The 17,099-nt window shown below is 34.7% G+C and overlaps 1 protein-coding gene across 3 annotated transcripts; it reads right to left on the bottom strand.

Moving 5' to 3' along the window:
- Positions 1-1,472: 1,472 nt before the first annotated feature.
- Positions 1,473-12,246, bottom strand: LOC138139436 (alpha-tocopherol transfer protein-like). 3 transcript variants are annotated; one of them, XM_069059713.1, is made up of 7 exons: positions 12,075-12,246; positions 2,685-2,838; positions 2,489-2,633; positions 2,190-2,439; positions 2,032-2,142; positions 1,883-1,985; positions 1,473-1,831 (listed from the first exon to the last, which is right to left on the bottom strand). In XM_069059713.1, exons 2-7 carry the CDS (start codon positions 2,827-2,829, stop codon positions 1,683-1,685), a joined length of 903 nt encoding a protein of 300 aa, XP_068915814.1. In that variant the 5' UTR covers positions 2,830-2,838; positions 12,075-12,246; the 3' UTR covers positions 1,473-1,682. The 3 variants fall into 3 exon arrangements, with proteins under 3 accessions (XP_068915814.1, XP_068915816.1, XP_068915815.1); XM_069059715.1 differs by lacking the exon at positions 12,075-12,246 and adding an exon at positions 5,339-5,791; XM_069059714.1 differs by lacking the exon at positions 12,075-12,246 and adding an exon at positions 2,997-3,148.
- Positions 12,247-17,099: the final 4,853 nt, after the last annotated feature.

Genomic DNA, 17,099 nt, shown 5'->3' on the forward strand with positions numbered 1-17,099 from the left:
TCGCCCCACGCTGAATCATAAAGATAAACCTTCACTATATAGTCCAATTTCACACTTAAAATTTCTTCGTTTACTTTCCAAACCAAATCTTTTGTTATCCTATAACTTCTAATTCCTTTAATAAGATGAGGTGTATCAAATAATGATGTAATCTCTTGGTTGAAGTATTATTTTTCTTTTAATTTGTTGATTGTTTTCTATACAAATTTTGCTTGATTCTCTCAACAACAAATTTAGCAATCTTAGCAGCGGTACTACATTATATGTGAACGTGAGACAGCCTCATTTTGAATTACAAGATAGTGACATAAAGATTGACACTGCTTTGACTGATTTTTAGATTATTGAGATTACTTTGATTTTAAAGTTTTGACTTTTTAAAACATTTGCGCCCTCTTGCGGTGTGGTGAGGGTGCGCTAAACAATTTTCCAAAAATTTATTAGGGACTTTTCATTCTATAGTATTTTATTTTCTCTATGGGGAATTTTCAAAAACAGACATTTATCGAATGCGACAGGCCGGATAAGAGACGAGTCTCTTATAAATCAAGGAGGCCGTGCATTGAATTATTTTTGTTGTTGGACAAACCACAACATACAGGTGTCCCAAAAATGGCGTACTAACGGTGCACTACGGTGTAGAAGAGATTACTTTAAACGTCAGAAAAATGTTAAAAAAATTCTATTGGACTTATTTTATGATTTAGCGGTCTTTGAAAGTGGCACTTAACAGGTCAATTAGGTATTTTGAAAAATATGTATGAAATTGTCATGACAGCTACGTCTAATCGTATCTACATATTATCACAAAGTACAAGATCACTCACTACCAATATCTAGTCCTGCATAATAGAGAATTTAGAAGCTTTGGAAATCGAAAAAATTATTTTACATCCACTACGGTAACATTGCAAGGTAATGATGTACGAATATATCTTTGTTTACATTGAATTACCGTTAATAATAATAATAATAAAAATAATTAAAAATGACAGTTACAAGTTATATTTTGATAGAACAGTTTTAACTGACATTCATATTAAGCATAACAGACCAGACATTATAATTTTAAATAAACAACAAAAGCAAGCATATCTTTTAGATATAGCTGTTCCAAATTCACATAATATAACACAGACATATAACACAAAAATTAATAAATATTTAGAGCTCTCCGTTGCTATGAGAAATCTTTGGTGTTTAGAAAAAATTTCGATTTTACCACTTGTAATTTCAGCAACGGGAATAGTACCGCAATCTCTTTTTAAAAATTTAAAAATTCTGGATTTAGATAACACATTGGTAGTTGAAATTCAAAAAGGTATATTATTATACTCATGTCACATCGTGAGGAAGTTCCTTAACATTGACACAGAAAATTTCATTTTAATAAACTTTTGTTGTTAAACGTGCCATTCAATCGGGACATCTTTCCATTAAATTTCTTTTTGAAAATTGGTAGATGTTCGGAATTAATCCTTCATTTTCTTTAAAACAAATAATTTATTTAATTATTATCTAATACACAACCAACTATACAGCTAATATTAATACATACCACAAATTTTTCAAATATTCGAGTTCACTTGTCCCCACTACCCCCATCTCAATTTTTTTTTTTTAATAACACATACCTACTGCTAGTAATAATTTCAACAATAACACTAAATACAAAGACTAATTTAATCAATTGCTAGCTTTTTAAAAGTTCCATCCATTCCAAACCCTTCATCCGCTTTACTCTCCAAAGGCCGCAGATGTTCCACCGACACATTTTCGAAATTTTCGACGAAAAAGTCGTGATGATCCTCGATCGCTTTGTCCCACTTTCCTGAAACGAAAACAGCAATGCAACTCGTCAACCCAAACCGATCAAATTTACTCAGCATGTCTGGAATGGTCCCCAACGTCCCTCCATATTCGACCGGCAAACATTCTTTGGGTATCACTTCATACACGGATTCCATATCTTTGTGGATCTTCACCTGAAAACCGAATCATTCGAGTTCGACCTTAGACTTCGATTCTCACCCTCTGGTAGACCTTGGGCCTCAGCACGAGCTTCATCAACGCCAAGATTTTGCTCGCAAATGCTGGAAAATTAACCAACTCCAATCCGAGCATTCGAGACGAGTAGGCTTTCTAAAATCGCAAATGAATTCGAGCAAGAGAGTGCACAAGATACTGACTTCTATGAGCATAATGTGCTTGGCGAGTGGAATGGGGTTGATCCTGGTGAGGTGTCGAAGGGTGAATCCGGAGAAGTCGAAGAGATAGCGCACCCCAACGGAGGAGTCGTACGGCAAGCACATCTCCTCGATGGCCAGATCGAGTTTGACGATTTCCAAGATGTCGTAGTCTTCGGGGTCAGGTTTAAGGATCTTCATGTTAACGATTCGTTCCAAGTTCGGGCCAAGTTTCGGTAGTGGCAAGTACGTTCTGAAATATTTAATCAGATTTTGGACAGTTTTGGTTTGGAGCGGTTTACGTGACGTGTTTCGACGGAACCACATTTTCAAAATCACGAATCAGATCTTTGTTGTGGCCACGGAGCGAGTAGTAATTGTCCATCTTTTGCTTAGTCCGTTCTACTCGAAACTTATTCCTCAGCAGAAATTTCTCAATCACATTGTCTAAAATCGAGTCATGTTTTGTCAAAAAACTCAAAATTGTTCAACACGAACCTGTCAAGTGCTGAGGTAGGTGGGGCTGCTTAACAATCCATGTTTTAATGATTTCTACGTCTTCTTTGATCTGAGTCTCCGTCACATTGTACAGCTTTCTGACTTGTTCTTTCTCTTCTTCAGTCACCACTAACAGTTTTTCCATTCTGAATTGCTACTCGGAGAGAAAAAACGTTTACTTTGCCACATCTACAGACGCAGATAGGAGAGTGACATGCACAAATGTTCAGTCGTTCATAATTTCCATTAAAATTTATTATTCTCTTTTAGTGAATAAAATAAGAAAGAAACAAGTAAAACTTTACTACTCACATGTGAACCTTATAAATGGACGAGTACTTGAAGGGATTTTTTATCTATTAGAATAAATAAATATGCAAGAAGTATCGAAAATAAATTAAAAACGTAATTCTGCTGTGATACAATCAAACACACTGACGTTACCATAATTTCATTTGATTAAATGTGTATAATTAAAACTATGTAAAATGTGTTAGTAAATAATATAATTATTGGCATAACAAATATAAATGTATTTGAGTTCATTAAATAGAATTTAATAATAAATATATCAATAATACAAGAAAAAAACAAGCAATCGATCTTATCGTGACATTAATAACTTATTTAACCTGTTTCTATTTGAAAAAGTTACGAAGAAACAGGTCTATTGATAATGAATTAAAATCTAAGAATAGTAAACTTCTTGATAATTTGTTTTAAACAAACACATGACGCGATAAAGTAATTTTTACATTTCTAACTAAGTACTACTTTCTTAAATTTCCTCAAATTCTCAAAGTAATAATAATTACAATAAAAATATAATTTGAATAGAATGTTACTTAAATTCAAGGTTATCTAGTGTAACTTTTTTTGGAGAAAGGAGTGTGGTTGTCATTAGTCTTCATTCATTAGGTGAAAGTTGAATGTTATTCGATCATTACCATTCATTCGAGTGTCTTAAATTGTAAAGTCATTTTTGTCTTGTTCACGTATTTATTACTATTTGGATTAACTTACTCCACAATAACTAATTTCGAGAAATTAATGACGGTAAAAATGTATTTATACGCAGGATTCGTGAATGTCGGATGAAAAGTGGTTCAGTCTGAAAAATAATCATGTCAAATACCGCACGTGCATTTACTAACAATTATTAAATGTGAAAATGACGATTTCATCTACTAATTGAATTCAAGAAAAGATCCTATCTTTTACCGGAGTTTAATGATACATTTACGATAAACCACCCTTCTACATATTTATTATTCCTGATACTGTTAGGAATCTACCTCCAATTAAATTTCATTTATTGTTAGTTCAGTCAGAGAATAATTAGATTTTAGAATTATTGTCTACTTTATCTTTTTGAATTATTGTCAGCTTTATCTGTTAATGTCCTGGATGTCTTCACTCTACTCTCTGGATTTTTATTTATTATTTTTTCATTTTATTTCACAGTCTAGGACTGGTTTAGAAATCTATGAGGGGATTGATGACCAACTCAATAGACCGGGACCAATGGCTTAACGTGACTTCCGAATCACGAGGTAGCCCTTTTTTTTTAAATTTCGCCCTGGGTCGGAATCAAACCCGCGACCCTCGCGTCCCTGAGCCGAAACGGACTCCCTTAGGCTATATTCTGCCTATTATTATTATTATTATTATTTGGACAAGTTGATCAACAGGATGTCCCAATTACAGGTCAACCAAGTAAAAGACAAAGTTTTGTAAAATAATCTTAATATTTAAGCTATAAGTTCGAACTCTGAACTATTTGAACTTTGATCTTTTGAAAACCAGTCAAAGGTCCATTTTTAGTTTGTAGATTACTGGTATAAATCGCGAGAGGAGGGGAGAACACATGTTACTTTAGTCGATGACTGTTACTTTGTCGCTCGTCGGTCTAATTTTTGTATTCTTATTTTAATAAACTAGTGTTAGTAAGTGAAGTCAATGTCTTCATTTTCCAAATCCTACGTTGTTCGTCGAGGCGCACAACAATATCTTTCAGAGTCCGATTTGTAGGTATACTTTGCAGATGTAAGTGTGCGAAGTATATTTTTTTTTTTAGTGACAAGTCGAGATTAATGATTAGGATTTTTATTTATACAACTTTTTTAACTCAGCAAACCTGCTTCGTCGAATTCAAGGAATGACGATAAATTATTCGGACCGCATTAGTTTATCGGATGTGCCATTCCCAACATTTTAATTGTTATTTGTATTTCAAGGCTGCGAAATCGTTCTTTAACGTATCGTGAGAAAAATTGTCGCCGAGGCCGCTTGCAGCCGGGCAAGACAATCTTGAGGATCTCAAAGAATTTCGCGGCCAAAGTGTACACAACATTTTGTGTGCAACCGAAAATTTGTAATTTTGTAAAATGAAGTAAAATTTACTTCACTGTGAATAAATAGCGCGCGTTCAAATGAAATCCTGGGTTGAGTAGGCGATGGAAAAAGTAAACCGTTTAGAACAGTGTAAAGTTTGAATTTCCCGCCGTTTGACACGAATGACATTTGTTTAACACGCTTGTTTTCAGCAAAATGTGCCCTTAGATATTTGCTTCAAGAATAGGAATCGTTAAGTTATTCTATTTTTAATGTAAAACATTGCAAAGAAAGAAAAAAAGGAATATTTTTTTGGTTACCTGTCAACATGCTCCAATTAATTTACGCTGTAAAAAAGCACGACAATTTATCCATTTACTAAACTCCCGCACTGTCAAAGTGTTTGCAAGTTGCCGCACTGCCGTTCTGAGACTAGTAACTTTTACTTGAACGTTGGCGCAAAAATTTAAAATTTCAAATTTGAAGTTAAGTTTAATAAATTCGCTTTCTTTCATTCAAAGTATTACTTACAAGAAATGGCTGAACAAGACGACGATATGAAACGTAAAGGAATAATGTTTACGGCCAGAGATTGTTAATTATTGTTAATTATTGTTTGGAAAGAAGAGAATTAACCCCATTAACATAACCAAACTTTTCTTGTTTGTTTGATTTTGTGTACAGGCAACTGAAAATGTACGACACCATAGGTATACTCCAAAAAAAAGTCAAAAATTTGACACTGACAGTGCGGGAGTTTAATAAACAGATAGTAGGTAACTGTGTGTGAATATCAATTTTTTGAAGCAATTATAGAAAAAAACCTGTTTAGTTTGGTCGAAACCAGTTTCAAAATGAATTGTTTACGTCTATATTTCATTAAAAAATATCTAAAACAAATTGCAACAAATTTATTGCTTGTAACTATGTTTTGATTGTTTTGTGTTGCATAAATTCTACACCAACGTGATGCAAATTACAAACAAAAAACTTGTTTGGCTTTTCGAAAACGCAAAAAGCTACTGCAGAGTTAATTTATATTCAGCGTGACTAACATAACTACTAATTGAAATGTTTTTAAAGATGCTTAATAGGGGCCACACATACAGAGTCAAGATTTGAATGCACACGCCACGGGGTACAGTTAAAACTCCGTGCGTGTGGAGAAGAATGTGGCACGCGCATTCAAGTCAGTTGAATCAAGACTGTCTTGATTTTTGGCGTGCACATTCAAACCCGCGCGGGGATAACTAACTGTGTGTGGCGACAAGTCTCTGCATGCATCGGTTAAAATTCAGTGGCGGCCCTATTTTGTCTGATTTACGAAGTATGTCTTGTGAATACAATACAGGGGCACGCCACTGTTATCAGACAAATTTCCTTTTTGGTCACAATCACAATGAATGTTTGCCGCACAACTGACGGAGAAGCACTAAGCAGTAGTGTGTATGTACACGGTGTGTACTTACAGAGAGTACGGGTTTAACTTAAGACAAGCGTGTACACTTTTAACTGCACATTCTTCCCTCTCTGTGTGTGGCCGCCTTAACAATTAACAAGAATCTTTTAGGTGTGGAAAAGTCAAAAGAAGCGTTTTCAGTAGAAAACACCGATGTGCGTTAGTCCCACGTGAAAATGATTCAAACGTTTTTTGTACCTCATTAAATTCGGAATAAATTTAGTCATGTGCAAAATTTCGGTGAGACTAACAATTTTCACGATAATGCCGTTAGAAGGTGCAAATGAGCGATCTAGTGGCACTTCACTTTATGATTTGGTAAATGCTTTAGCGATTTCTCAAGCTGGCCTGGCCAAAACAAAATTAGCATAATATTAATTACTCAATTTTTTCTTTTTGTATATTTACTTAACTCCCTCTAAAATTACTTAGACCAGTCCTTACGAAACACAGTTAAGAAAGTTTTATTACAACTTAAAAACACCGGGGAATTTTAATTCTTTGGGTTTTGTTGCAAAATTGGATTTTTTTCATTCTTTATAAATTGGTTTCGGCGTCGTTTCTGACACCGAAATCTCTTCGAGAGGCTTGGATTTGATTCTGAACTGTCCTCGATAGACTTTGTTTCACGATTTGAATTATCGAAAAGTTGTTTGTTTTTTTATTGCTTTCAAATCTACTTAGCTTCGTCTATATTCTTTTCCGTTATTAATTTCGCCTTTTTTTATTGCGTCTGTTATGATATTAGGTGTGCGTGCTACACTGCTTGCAGAAATGAATTATTAATACCTATTTAAAATATTTTTTTGTTCGACACTGTCAGAATTTGAGAATTTTCTCCTGTGTGAACGGACTTTAATAAATGTCACAACTTGTCAAAACGAAACATCAAGCTAATTTTAAAGATTTTAAGCGATTTGGAGCCTTTAAGGGGTTCGTCGAACAAAAAAAGGCCTACGAGTGCCAAAAAAAGTCCAATTTACACAAGAACGAGTTGAATACAACGTTTTTTTGTTCGACGACCCCCTTAAAGGCTCCAAATCGCTTAAAATCTTTAAAATTAGCTTGACGTTTCCTTTTGACAAGTTGTCACATTTATCAAAATCCGTTCACATAGGAGAAAATTCTCAAATTCTGACAGTGTCGAACAAAAAAATTGTTTTTTTTATAAATAACGGATGCCGACAGATTTTTATTATGAATATGAAAATAGTTTTGTTACAAAGAAAAACTCTTTTGGACACTCATTGTGGGAAAGACGCCTCATATGGGACAAAAACTTTTGTATTTATACTGTGTGGAAATTACTTATGGAATAAATTCAATAATTACAAAACTAATGACATTTGCCGAAAACGCTGAAACAGGTCAATTTTTGTTTTTAATAATGCTTATTTTAAGTTACTTCACTTGTTCATGACGTCATCCATTTTTGAACTATGACGTCATCATCAATTTTCTTAAATGACAACCCCCACTTTTTTCTTCTCTATCTGATAGACCTTCCTACGACCTAAACGATGAATGAAAAAAATTGGTACCTTACATAACATTTTTTTTAAGAAAATAACAAATTTTATTTCAAAAATTTAATTTAATTTTTAATGTACTTATTTTTTTTCTATGTGATTATTTAAAATCGAGGGTTTACTTTATTAGACCAAACAATTTAGAAGATTTATGACAGAGAATTCGCGCTGAAATGGAACAAATCAGCCCTGACATTATTGAGCGCGGTGTACAGTGCCAAAAGTTGTCGGGGGATAATTTCAACATTTGCGTTACATTTTATTGTTAACCTTAGATGTTTGTTTGTTTCTGTTTAAGGTCAATTAAAATTTTTACATTAAAAATTAAATTAAATTCTTGAAGTAAAATTTGTCATTTTCTCAAAAAAATCGTAATTCTAAGGTACCAATTTTTTTCATTAATCCTTTAAGTAGTAGTAAGGTCTATCAGAAAAAGAAGAAAAAAGTCAGTGTTGTCATTTAAAAAAAATGGTGATGACGTCATAACTCAAAAATGGATGACGTCATGAACAAGTGAAGCAACTTAAAATAAGCACCATGAGAAATCGACTTGTTTCAGCGTTTTTGACAAATGTCATTAGTTTTGAAATTACTGAATTTATTCCATAAGTGGTTTCCACACTGTATAATATCCTTGACTACCAAACAAGATCATGGTAACGCGGCGTGTCATTAAAATTATTCGCTGTCATTATTTAAATTTAAATCTATTCATATATTCTACTCTAGGTATATTATCTAGGTATCAATTAATCAATATGTTAAATAATCAAATAAAAACTTCAAAATGAAAATTTATGTATTACGTGTGTAAGACAGCATAATATGTAACGGGTGTTCGTTTAAATTTCTCCTCAAATTTGGCGTTGAAAAGTCGATTGATTGGAACGCACCACTCGTCAGTCACGCACAAGGAGGTTAAAGTAAGAGGAGGGAAAGCAAGTTTGAAAAAGTGATGCCACCCGCCAAATCGTGCAGAGCCATAAAAGGTTGCTAAACAAGGGTGGTTGGTGGGGATGGTACCAGTGGCGTATAAAAGACGGGACGCACAGATGCATTTATTGTAATTTGTAACATGAAGTACATGAAAAAAATCAACAAAAATTAAAGAAGTAAATTTATAATTAAAAAAAAACTATAAGTACATGACGGGGCGCACTGGAGCATTTTACAACAAATGCTCCAGTGCGCCCCGTCATAAAAACGCTTAACACCTTGTTGCGGGGGTGAAAGGAACGCCACTGGCGCCAAAGCGATGCGATACCCGGTGGGCCGTTCAAGGACGTTCGCGGTCATAAAAGGTTGCTGGAGAAGGAACGATTGGCATCACTTTCAATCGTGGAGGGAGAAAAGACTGGAGATGGCACTAATTCAAATAAGTGTACCGGCCCGCGAAAACTACAGAGTCATAAAAGGTTTCTGAATATAGACGCTAGGCCAATGGCTTCCTTCGCCTTCCTTCCAGGCGCATTGTGCTTCTTTATCTAGCGCATTGTGGACTGGGTCATAAAAGGTTGTTGCACGTGCTTTTAGAGGGTTCGGATTTTTAACATGGGAAGCATAGGAAATGCCATCTCCAGTCTTTTCTCCCTCCACGCTTTCAATGCATTACCAGCATAGGGCGCTTTCCCTCCTCTTACTTTAACCTCCTTGGTCACGCAACACAAAAAGTGAGGTTAGATTTAAACAGCTGATCCGTGATCTGTTTCCGTGGTGCGTTCACAATCGACTCTTCAACGCCTACTTTGAGGATACATTTAAACGAGCACCCGATACAATGTTTCCTCTTCTTTTGCTAATATCTAAGTCATGTTTAAGTATTAGTTCAAAATCTAGATTTGTTCTGTCAAGCGAACCTTCATGAGTTTCAATGAATTTTTTAAAAAGTGTGAATTAATTTTTACTTGCTGTAGGCAAATCAATGTATAGGGTTCTAATTGTGAACACGATTATCTCATGTTCTAGTCTGTCAAAAACTTTGAAAAAAAATACTAAAGTCGGGCCAACCAACAGATACATATACAGTGTGGAATAAAATGATTTACATCTAGTTACCTTTGCATTACCCTTGTAAAAATACGAAATGCCGCTCTACAAAAAAAAAAAGAAAACCTAACCTCAAAATATTCCAAAATTCTAAATGTGATTTATTGCGAAGGGATGATTTGAATGCAAATGAAATTAAAAGGGAGCTAACAAAAGCAAGTCACAGCTAGTGTTGAAAGTGGTCACCAACGTTTGTTAGGTAATTCAATTTAGTAAATTGTAACAATTGTCAATTCGATTGATGACATTTATTGACAGAATTAATAGTTCGGCACTGCAAAAAAAAAGTAGAGCGGTACAGGAAATTTTACATGTGCAAAAATTCCAAAGGTAACTAGATGTACTTAAATCATTTTATTCCACACTGTACTTAGTAATAAAATCGCCCCCTAGTGCCCGCGTATTTTAAATAGCACCTTCCAATTGGCTCATCCAAACGCAGATTTTTGAAAGCCTGATGTACTTCCACAAAAATTACTTGACGGCATTTCATTAGTTTTAACCTCGCTTCGGCAGTTTGACCACGTGTTCATGTTTGGAGAAGATGTGCACGTCAATGAATGCAACATTTTTCTCAGTCTATCAACTATAATAACTATATCACATTCTTATAATAATGACAAATGGCAAAGAACCTGCTTCATTGTGAAACCGGCTGCGGCGTATATCGTTCTGCGCAACTAGGCCACATCCCCTTTTTTTTATTACTATATATATTTGTTCGTAGGCCGGAGTTATGAAAGTCATAGTTTTTTTCATCAATTTGCAGTTTGATTAACGAGGCCGTAGCAAATGAGTGAAAAAAAGAGACTTTCATAACGTGTTGAACACGCTATTTTTTTGCATATCGTTGTGAGTTGAGAAATTTGGCCTACGTGGATTTATGAAAAATTATAAAAAAAGGAGATTATGCATTGATAATAATCATCTCCAAGGAGATGGAATAAAATGATACAAAAAAGTACTATTTTCACTACGATTTTTCGTTTAAAAAAGTGCTACTTCCATTACGATATGGAAAAAATATAATTATATTCAGAGTGTTCTATTTGACAATAAAAAAATACTGTCATTTCCGGTAAAACTAAAAGAAAAATCAAATTGGCATCTTGCCTCTGTAATAAAATAACTGTGGCGGATTTTGTTTTGATAGCTTGAAAAATGGAGTGTGAAAGAGGGGTGCTAGGGGTATCGTTGACACCCTGTAGAGGGTTCAATTCAAGTATCTTGGAAAAACTGTTATTTTTTTATTGAAAACTGAGGTAAAATCTTTTTCTGGTGGCTTTTTTTAAATTTTTGGGATAAACACCATAAAATAGTTAAAATGTCTAATTTTTAGTCGTGTCTAATATTATTAGACACTTCTCTACTCCTGTAAGAGGTGTGGCAAATCGAATTAATTTGTACCCCTTAACCTACAAACTGGTGCGGAAAGCTTTTTATCCAACATTCAATAGTAATATCGTGTTTTACTAGTTAGTTTTAATTGAGTAAACTGGGCTATAACTAGTCTGTTGTTTTAACCCACGTTGCCATTTGCACCGTGGGTTATAACATACATAACCCACGTTGCCATTAGCACCGTGGGTTATTAACGTTCATAACCCATCGGGAGCAGAATTTCATCAATAATGTCATTATCTAAAAATTGTGGAATATTGGATAAAACGTTGTATGGCATACGTGGGTTATTAAGTACTACCCACTCGAGGTAATAACCTACTCGGGCAAGCCCTCGTAGGTTACAAATACCTCTCGTGGGTAATATCTTAAATAACCCACTTATACCATAAATAACTATTGCCTGGAATGTTTTCAAACTGTAAATTTCACACATTTGAATTTTTTTTTGACTCTTTCGGAGGCCAAAGATAGTACACCACTATAAGATAAAATTCTGCATTGAAAATATCTCCGTTTTTTAAACTATCACCAGCCTGAATAAAATTGTTTCAATGGAAATTATGTAGGTACTTATTTAGATTATTTTTAGAAAAAAATTTAGAGGGGACGCACACTTACTTTTTGTGAACTTGATGCACAAGATTTTGCGGCCAAAAGAAACACGAACTGCCACTTCACTTCTTATGGTAAATGTCTTGAGCGGCAGCTAGAGGTGGACTGACCAAACAAGCCGATGGAACGTTAGCCACGATGGGTACCATGGCCGTAAACGAGTGTAGTGATTATTATTTTGACGTCTAGGTTTTCATATTTATTAATAAATCGATTGCTCACTTTATTTTTCCATGTCGTATATTTTCTAACTCGTTATAAAATTACTTAGCACAATCCTTAATGGACACAATTAAGTAACTTTACTTTAGTTAGTTTCGAACCTTATTTCAATCCAACAATTAATTAATAAATTAGTATTTTTACAAGGCCTAGATGAATAAAGGTTAACTGAGCAAAGTAATTTTTGGTTACGATGACGAGATTAAAAGAGGAAGTCAAGGTAGACGAGATTATTCCCCAAGGTAGGTAAACATTTTTGTCAGCCGAATTTAGGAAAAATTGGAAAATGCTCAACTATTGTCAGCTATAATATAACTAGTGGTATGATTATTATCGATGATATTATGAGTGAAATGTCCTGCTTCAATTTCACGAATTTAATATCATCGATGATTAATCATACCACGTGTTATATTCGATGAGACAATATAATGAATGAAATACAAAATTATTCATTTATTTGTCAAACTGACAAATTTCTTTCAATCAAAAATCGTAACGACGAAAGTAAATAAGATAATAATTTTTTCGTTTTTTATTATCGCTGTGATAGCCATGTAACTAAGGACTTTTCGCGTTTTCATTGGATTATTCATGATCACGTGATACATGAATTACATAATATTGTCCGTACTAATTGTATTATATATTTAAATTACTATTAACTCGTGATAACACTTTTTTTAATGCTTTGGTTTCAGCGGATAAAGGTTACACACCTTTAAATTTAAGTGATAATATAATTTCAGATATTGTTGGGCCAAATATACCTGACACTATAGCAAATATAAAACGAAAGTCTTTACATGGGAGATATTTTAAAGAGCTAGAACAGCCAGAAATTAATATTCAAGCTTCTCATGCATGGCTTAAAAAATCAAATATTCATCCTGAGACTGAGGGTTTTATATTTGCAATACAAGATCGTGTTATAAATACAAGAAATTATAAAAAACACATATGCGGTTTACAATCGATCATTGATAAATGTAGGATTTGCGGAACTGAAGGGGAAACCATTGAACATATCATTTCTTCTTGCACCGTTTTGGCTCAAAGCGAATATAAAAAACGTCATGATATATTCGCAAAAATTATACACATGAATTTATCAGTTAAATTCAATTTATTAAAGGATACACAACCACATTACATTTATAAACCAGAAAGTTGTTTAGAAAATGACAATTACAAATTATATTTTGATCGCCCAGTTTTAACTGACATTCACATTCAGCATAACAGACCAGACATTATTATTTTAAATAAACAACAAAAGCAAGCATATCTTTTAGATATAGCTGTTCCAAATTCACACAATATAACACAAAATATAATACAAAAATTAATAAATATTTAGAACTCTCCGTTGCTATGAGAAATCTTTGGTGTTTAGAAAAAATTTCGATTTTACCATTTATAATTTCAGCAACAGGAATAGTACCGCAATCTCTTTTTAAAAATTTAAAAATTTTGGACTTAGAGAACACATTGGTGGTTGAAATTCAAAAAGGTATATTATTATACTCATGTCACATCGTGAGGAAATTCCTTAACATTGACACAGAACATAAAACACAAAAAAGTCAAAATGTGGAGGCGAGACGCCGGTAATTATGTTGATAAGCACTGCACTATTACTTGATAGTATTATCCGTAATAGTGTATGTACTCCGGCAAAATTGCCGTGCCGCCGGGTGGAGGTGGGATACGAGAAATTAACAATGCAATATGTTGATAGTCTCAAGGGAGTATAAGTATTTGTGGTTTGTTGTTAGGCTGGCAAAATATTTTAAGTTTCACGTTGGCTTACCCCATTTTCAAATTCAAATAGATAATTATGTGGTCAAACCAAAATTCAAATAAAACAATGTTATCAATAATTAATACGCTTTCTTGTTAAAAATGGTTTTTACTATTGAACACAATACATTTTTTTTTCACTACTAGTCTCAGAAGGCGTCATTATTGACTCTCGAACCGACCCCAGAAGTAGAATTTCTCTCCCAAGGTAAATAATAATTTTCATTATTAACCAAGGTCAATAATGAACAGCCGTCACCTAGCAACGAAAGATTTTCTTTTATTTTATTGATTAACGTAGACGATTTTCATAGCAACCGTTGAAAAATGAGAACTCGGAGAAAGGGTTTTAACGTATCTAGTAGTGGAAAAAAATTGTATCTACACTTGCGAGCAAAGAAATCGACCCACCCACACACACAAGTTTGAATGCATTTTTTTTCTGTAGCCAGGAATCAGATTTAAACAAATCATATGCCGTTTCAAAGACTGTTTCTTAACGTTTTCAGTGAGCCTACATTCTCTCACAACTGCTTCTTTCTTCTCAAGTATAGCGCCTTAAAATGAAATTAAATAAGACTACAGCAACAATTCTTTAATTTTAGTATCGCGTATTACCTCCCCTCGCTCTAACAACAGCTTGCATGCGATTGGGCATTGACTTAATCAAATTTACTATTCTTTCTTGTGGAATGTTATGCCACTCTTCTTCCACTGCAACCATCAGTTCTGGGATGGACGTACCAACAGGAACTCCGGCTCGAACTCTTCTCTTGAGCTCGTCCCACAGATGTTCGATGGGGTTTAGGTCGGGGCTACATGCTGGCCACTCTAAAACTCGAACTCCCACTTCCACAAGGTACTCTCTGGTGATTCTCGCAGTGTGTGGCTTTGCATTGTCATGCATTAACATGGACTGGTCGCCCACAAACCCAGCATAGGGCACCACATGGTCAGCCAAAATCTCTCCGACATACCATGCAGCTGTCAAACTCCTTCTATTGCGACCACGGGCTGCCCCAACGATGAAAACAGCTTCAGTTCGTTCTTCCACAGATATCCCACCCCAGATCATACAGGAACCACCTCCATAACTGACGAGTTCATCCATACAGCACTGGGCAAATCGTTCTCCGGGTCGCCGGTACACTCGTCCTCTTCCATCCTTGCCGTTGAGACATATCCTGGTCTCATCGGAGAACAGAAGAGACATCCAATGGTCTAAGGTCCAATTCAGATGCTCCCATGCGAAACGAAGCCGTGTTTGTCGATGAGCTGCAGTCAGCTTTGGACCAGTTGCAGGTCTGCGAGGTGTCAGGTTCGTTTCCTGCAGTCTTCGCCTCACTGTCCACTCATTAACAACCACCCCTCGGACATCACGGAGTTGCCGTTGAATTTGAATAGCATTCAGTCGACGGTTCGTCAACGATGTTGATTCAATGAAGCGGTCATCTCTCTCCGATGTATACCGACGTCTACCTGCTCCTGGTCTCCGATTGAAGGAACCAGTGTCCTGAAATCGCTGGTACACCCGTCGAACCGCTGATCGGCTCAGATTCAGTTGTTGAGCAACAAATCGCTGACTATGCCCAAGTTGTGTGCAAGCAACGACTTGGGCAGCTACCTCAGGTGTGGTATCCATTATATTCACGGATAATGTGGCTAATGGGGCTGCTAATGTCAAATGTCAACAAATGTAATAAAAATTTCCTGCAGAGACTTAATTTTATTGCCGTAGAAGTTAGAGCATGCACATGTCCGCTACACAACATATAGCAATAACTTTTCTTTAAGGCTCTACACTTGAGAAACAAACCAAAACGAATCTGAGAAAATTTAAGGTCATTTAAAACGTTAATAAACGGTCTTTCAAACGACATATTATTTGTTTAAATCTGATTCCTGCCGACTAAAAAAAATGCATTCAAACTCAAAAGTGTGAGGTGGGTCGATTTCTTTGCTCGCGAGTGTATATAAACCACGGTAGAGAACATTTTCTAAGCCTTAGAAAAATATGTTCTCGACCTTGGTGTATAACATACTATATTAAACCTGAATCATAATCCCTGTTTTTGACACTAAAATGCGTGCGAAAAAGGGCCTTTAAAACACTCAAGCTTTATGGGTTGCTTAGGTAACAACAAATTCACCTACATGTTGAACAATGACAAATACACATTTATACACAATTTATAACAAATATACATGGCAACGAAACAACAACAATTGATCATTTCTATATCAACGATTAATGACACAGATTACTTCGGAAATTTACTTTTTTTGTTATAATTTTGAGATTGTAATGCGGGTATAATAAAAAATAGCATATGATACATGTTTATAAGGGCCTTTAAAGCACTTGTGACGTTAAAAGCACTCCGCTACGCGTCGTGCTCTGAAACTCGTAGCGTGTGCTTTAAAAGCTTCCTTATAAACCCGTATCATAATATACTATACCTATTGTGATGGTGTATTTTGTTTGTTTTTAGTCGTACTCGTATTTTGTAAAATATAATTCACAATGTCCATTATTCTCAAAAACACTAAACTTCCAAAACCCTAAATTAAAAAATTAATCAAGATTGACATGTTGGTAATGATGAAAGTTACTAATTACTCAGGAATGCCAACTCACTAAATTTGCTGCAATCATTTATAGTCACTTGGTATTACGCCACTGTTAAGTAAATTATGTTACAGATCGGATATCAAGGCCTAAATATGCTTGATTAAGATACAGTCGTGGACAGAAAAAAGTAGGACAATGCTTTTTCGCTAATGTAAGTCTGTTTACTCTTTCTACGGTTACTATTAAAATATTTATTTATTTATTATAGTAAGCCCCGTTTACTCAACTCAATTTCAGCTAAATTTCTTAATAAGACTTGTCCTACTTTTTTCTGCCCGCGACTGTATGTTTTATTGTGATTTATTGATTTAAGACCCTGTAATGGTACAATTCCGCGGATAATTATTACTCCGTTTTGAAACAATCTGAAAGTT

This window comes from Tenebrio molitor, chromosome 9, assembly GCF_963966145.1.
Source record: "Tenebrio molitor chromosome 9, icTenMoli1.1, whole genome shotgun sequence".
NCBI lineage: Eukaryota > Metazoa > Arthropoda > Insecta > Coleoptera > Tenebrionidae > Tenebrio > Tenebrio molitor.

Excerpts from the sequence above, each read along its gene's own strand:
- LOC138139436 (XM_069059713.1), bottom strand. The coding sequence starts at position 2,829 with ATGGAAAAACTGTTAGTGGTGACTGAAGAAGAGAAAGAACAAGTCAGA. Across the intron at positions 2,440-2,488 it reads GTTCCGTCGAAACACGTCAC|AACGTACTTGCCACTACCGA; the intron begins GTAAACCGCTCC and ends TAAATATTTCAG. Across the intron at positions 1,832-1,882 it reads GACCATTCCAGACATGCTGA|GAAAGTGGGACAAAGCGATC; the intron begins GTAAATTTGATC and ends TTTTCGTTTCAG.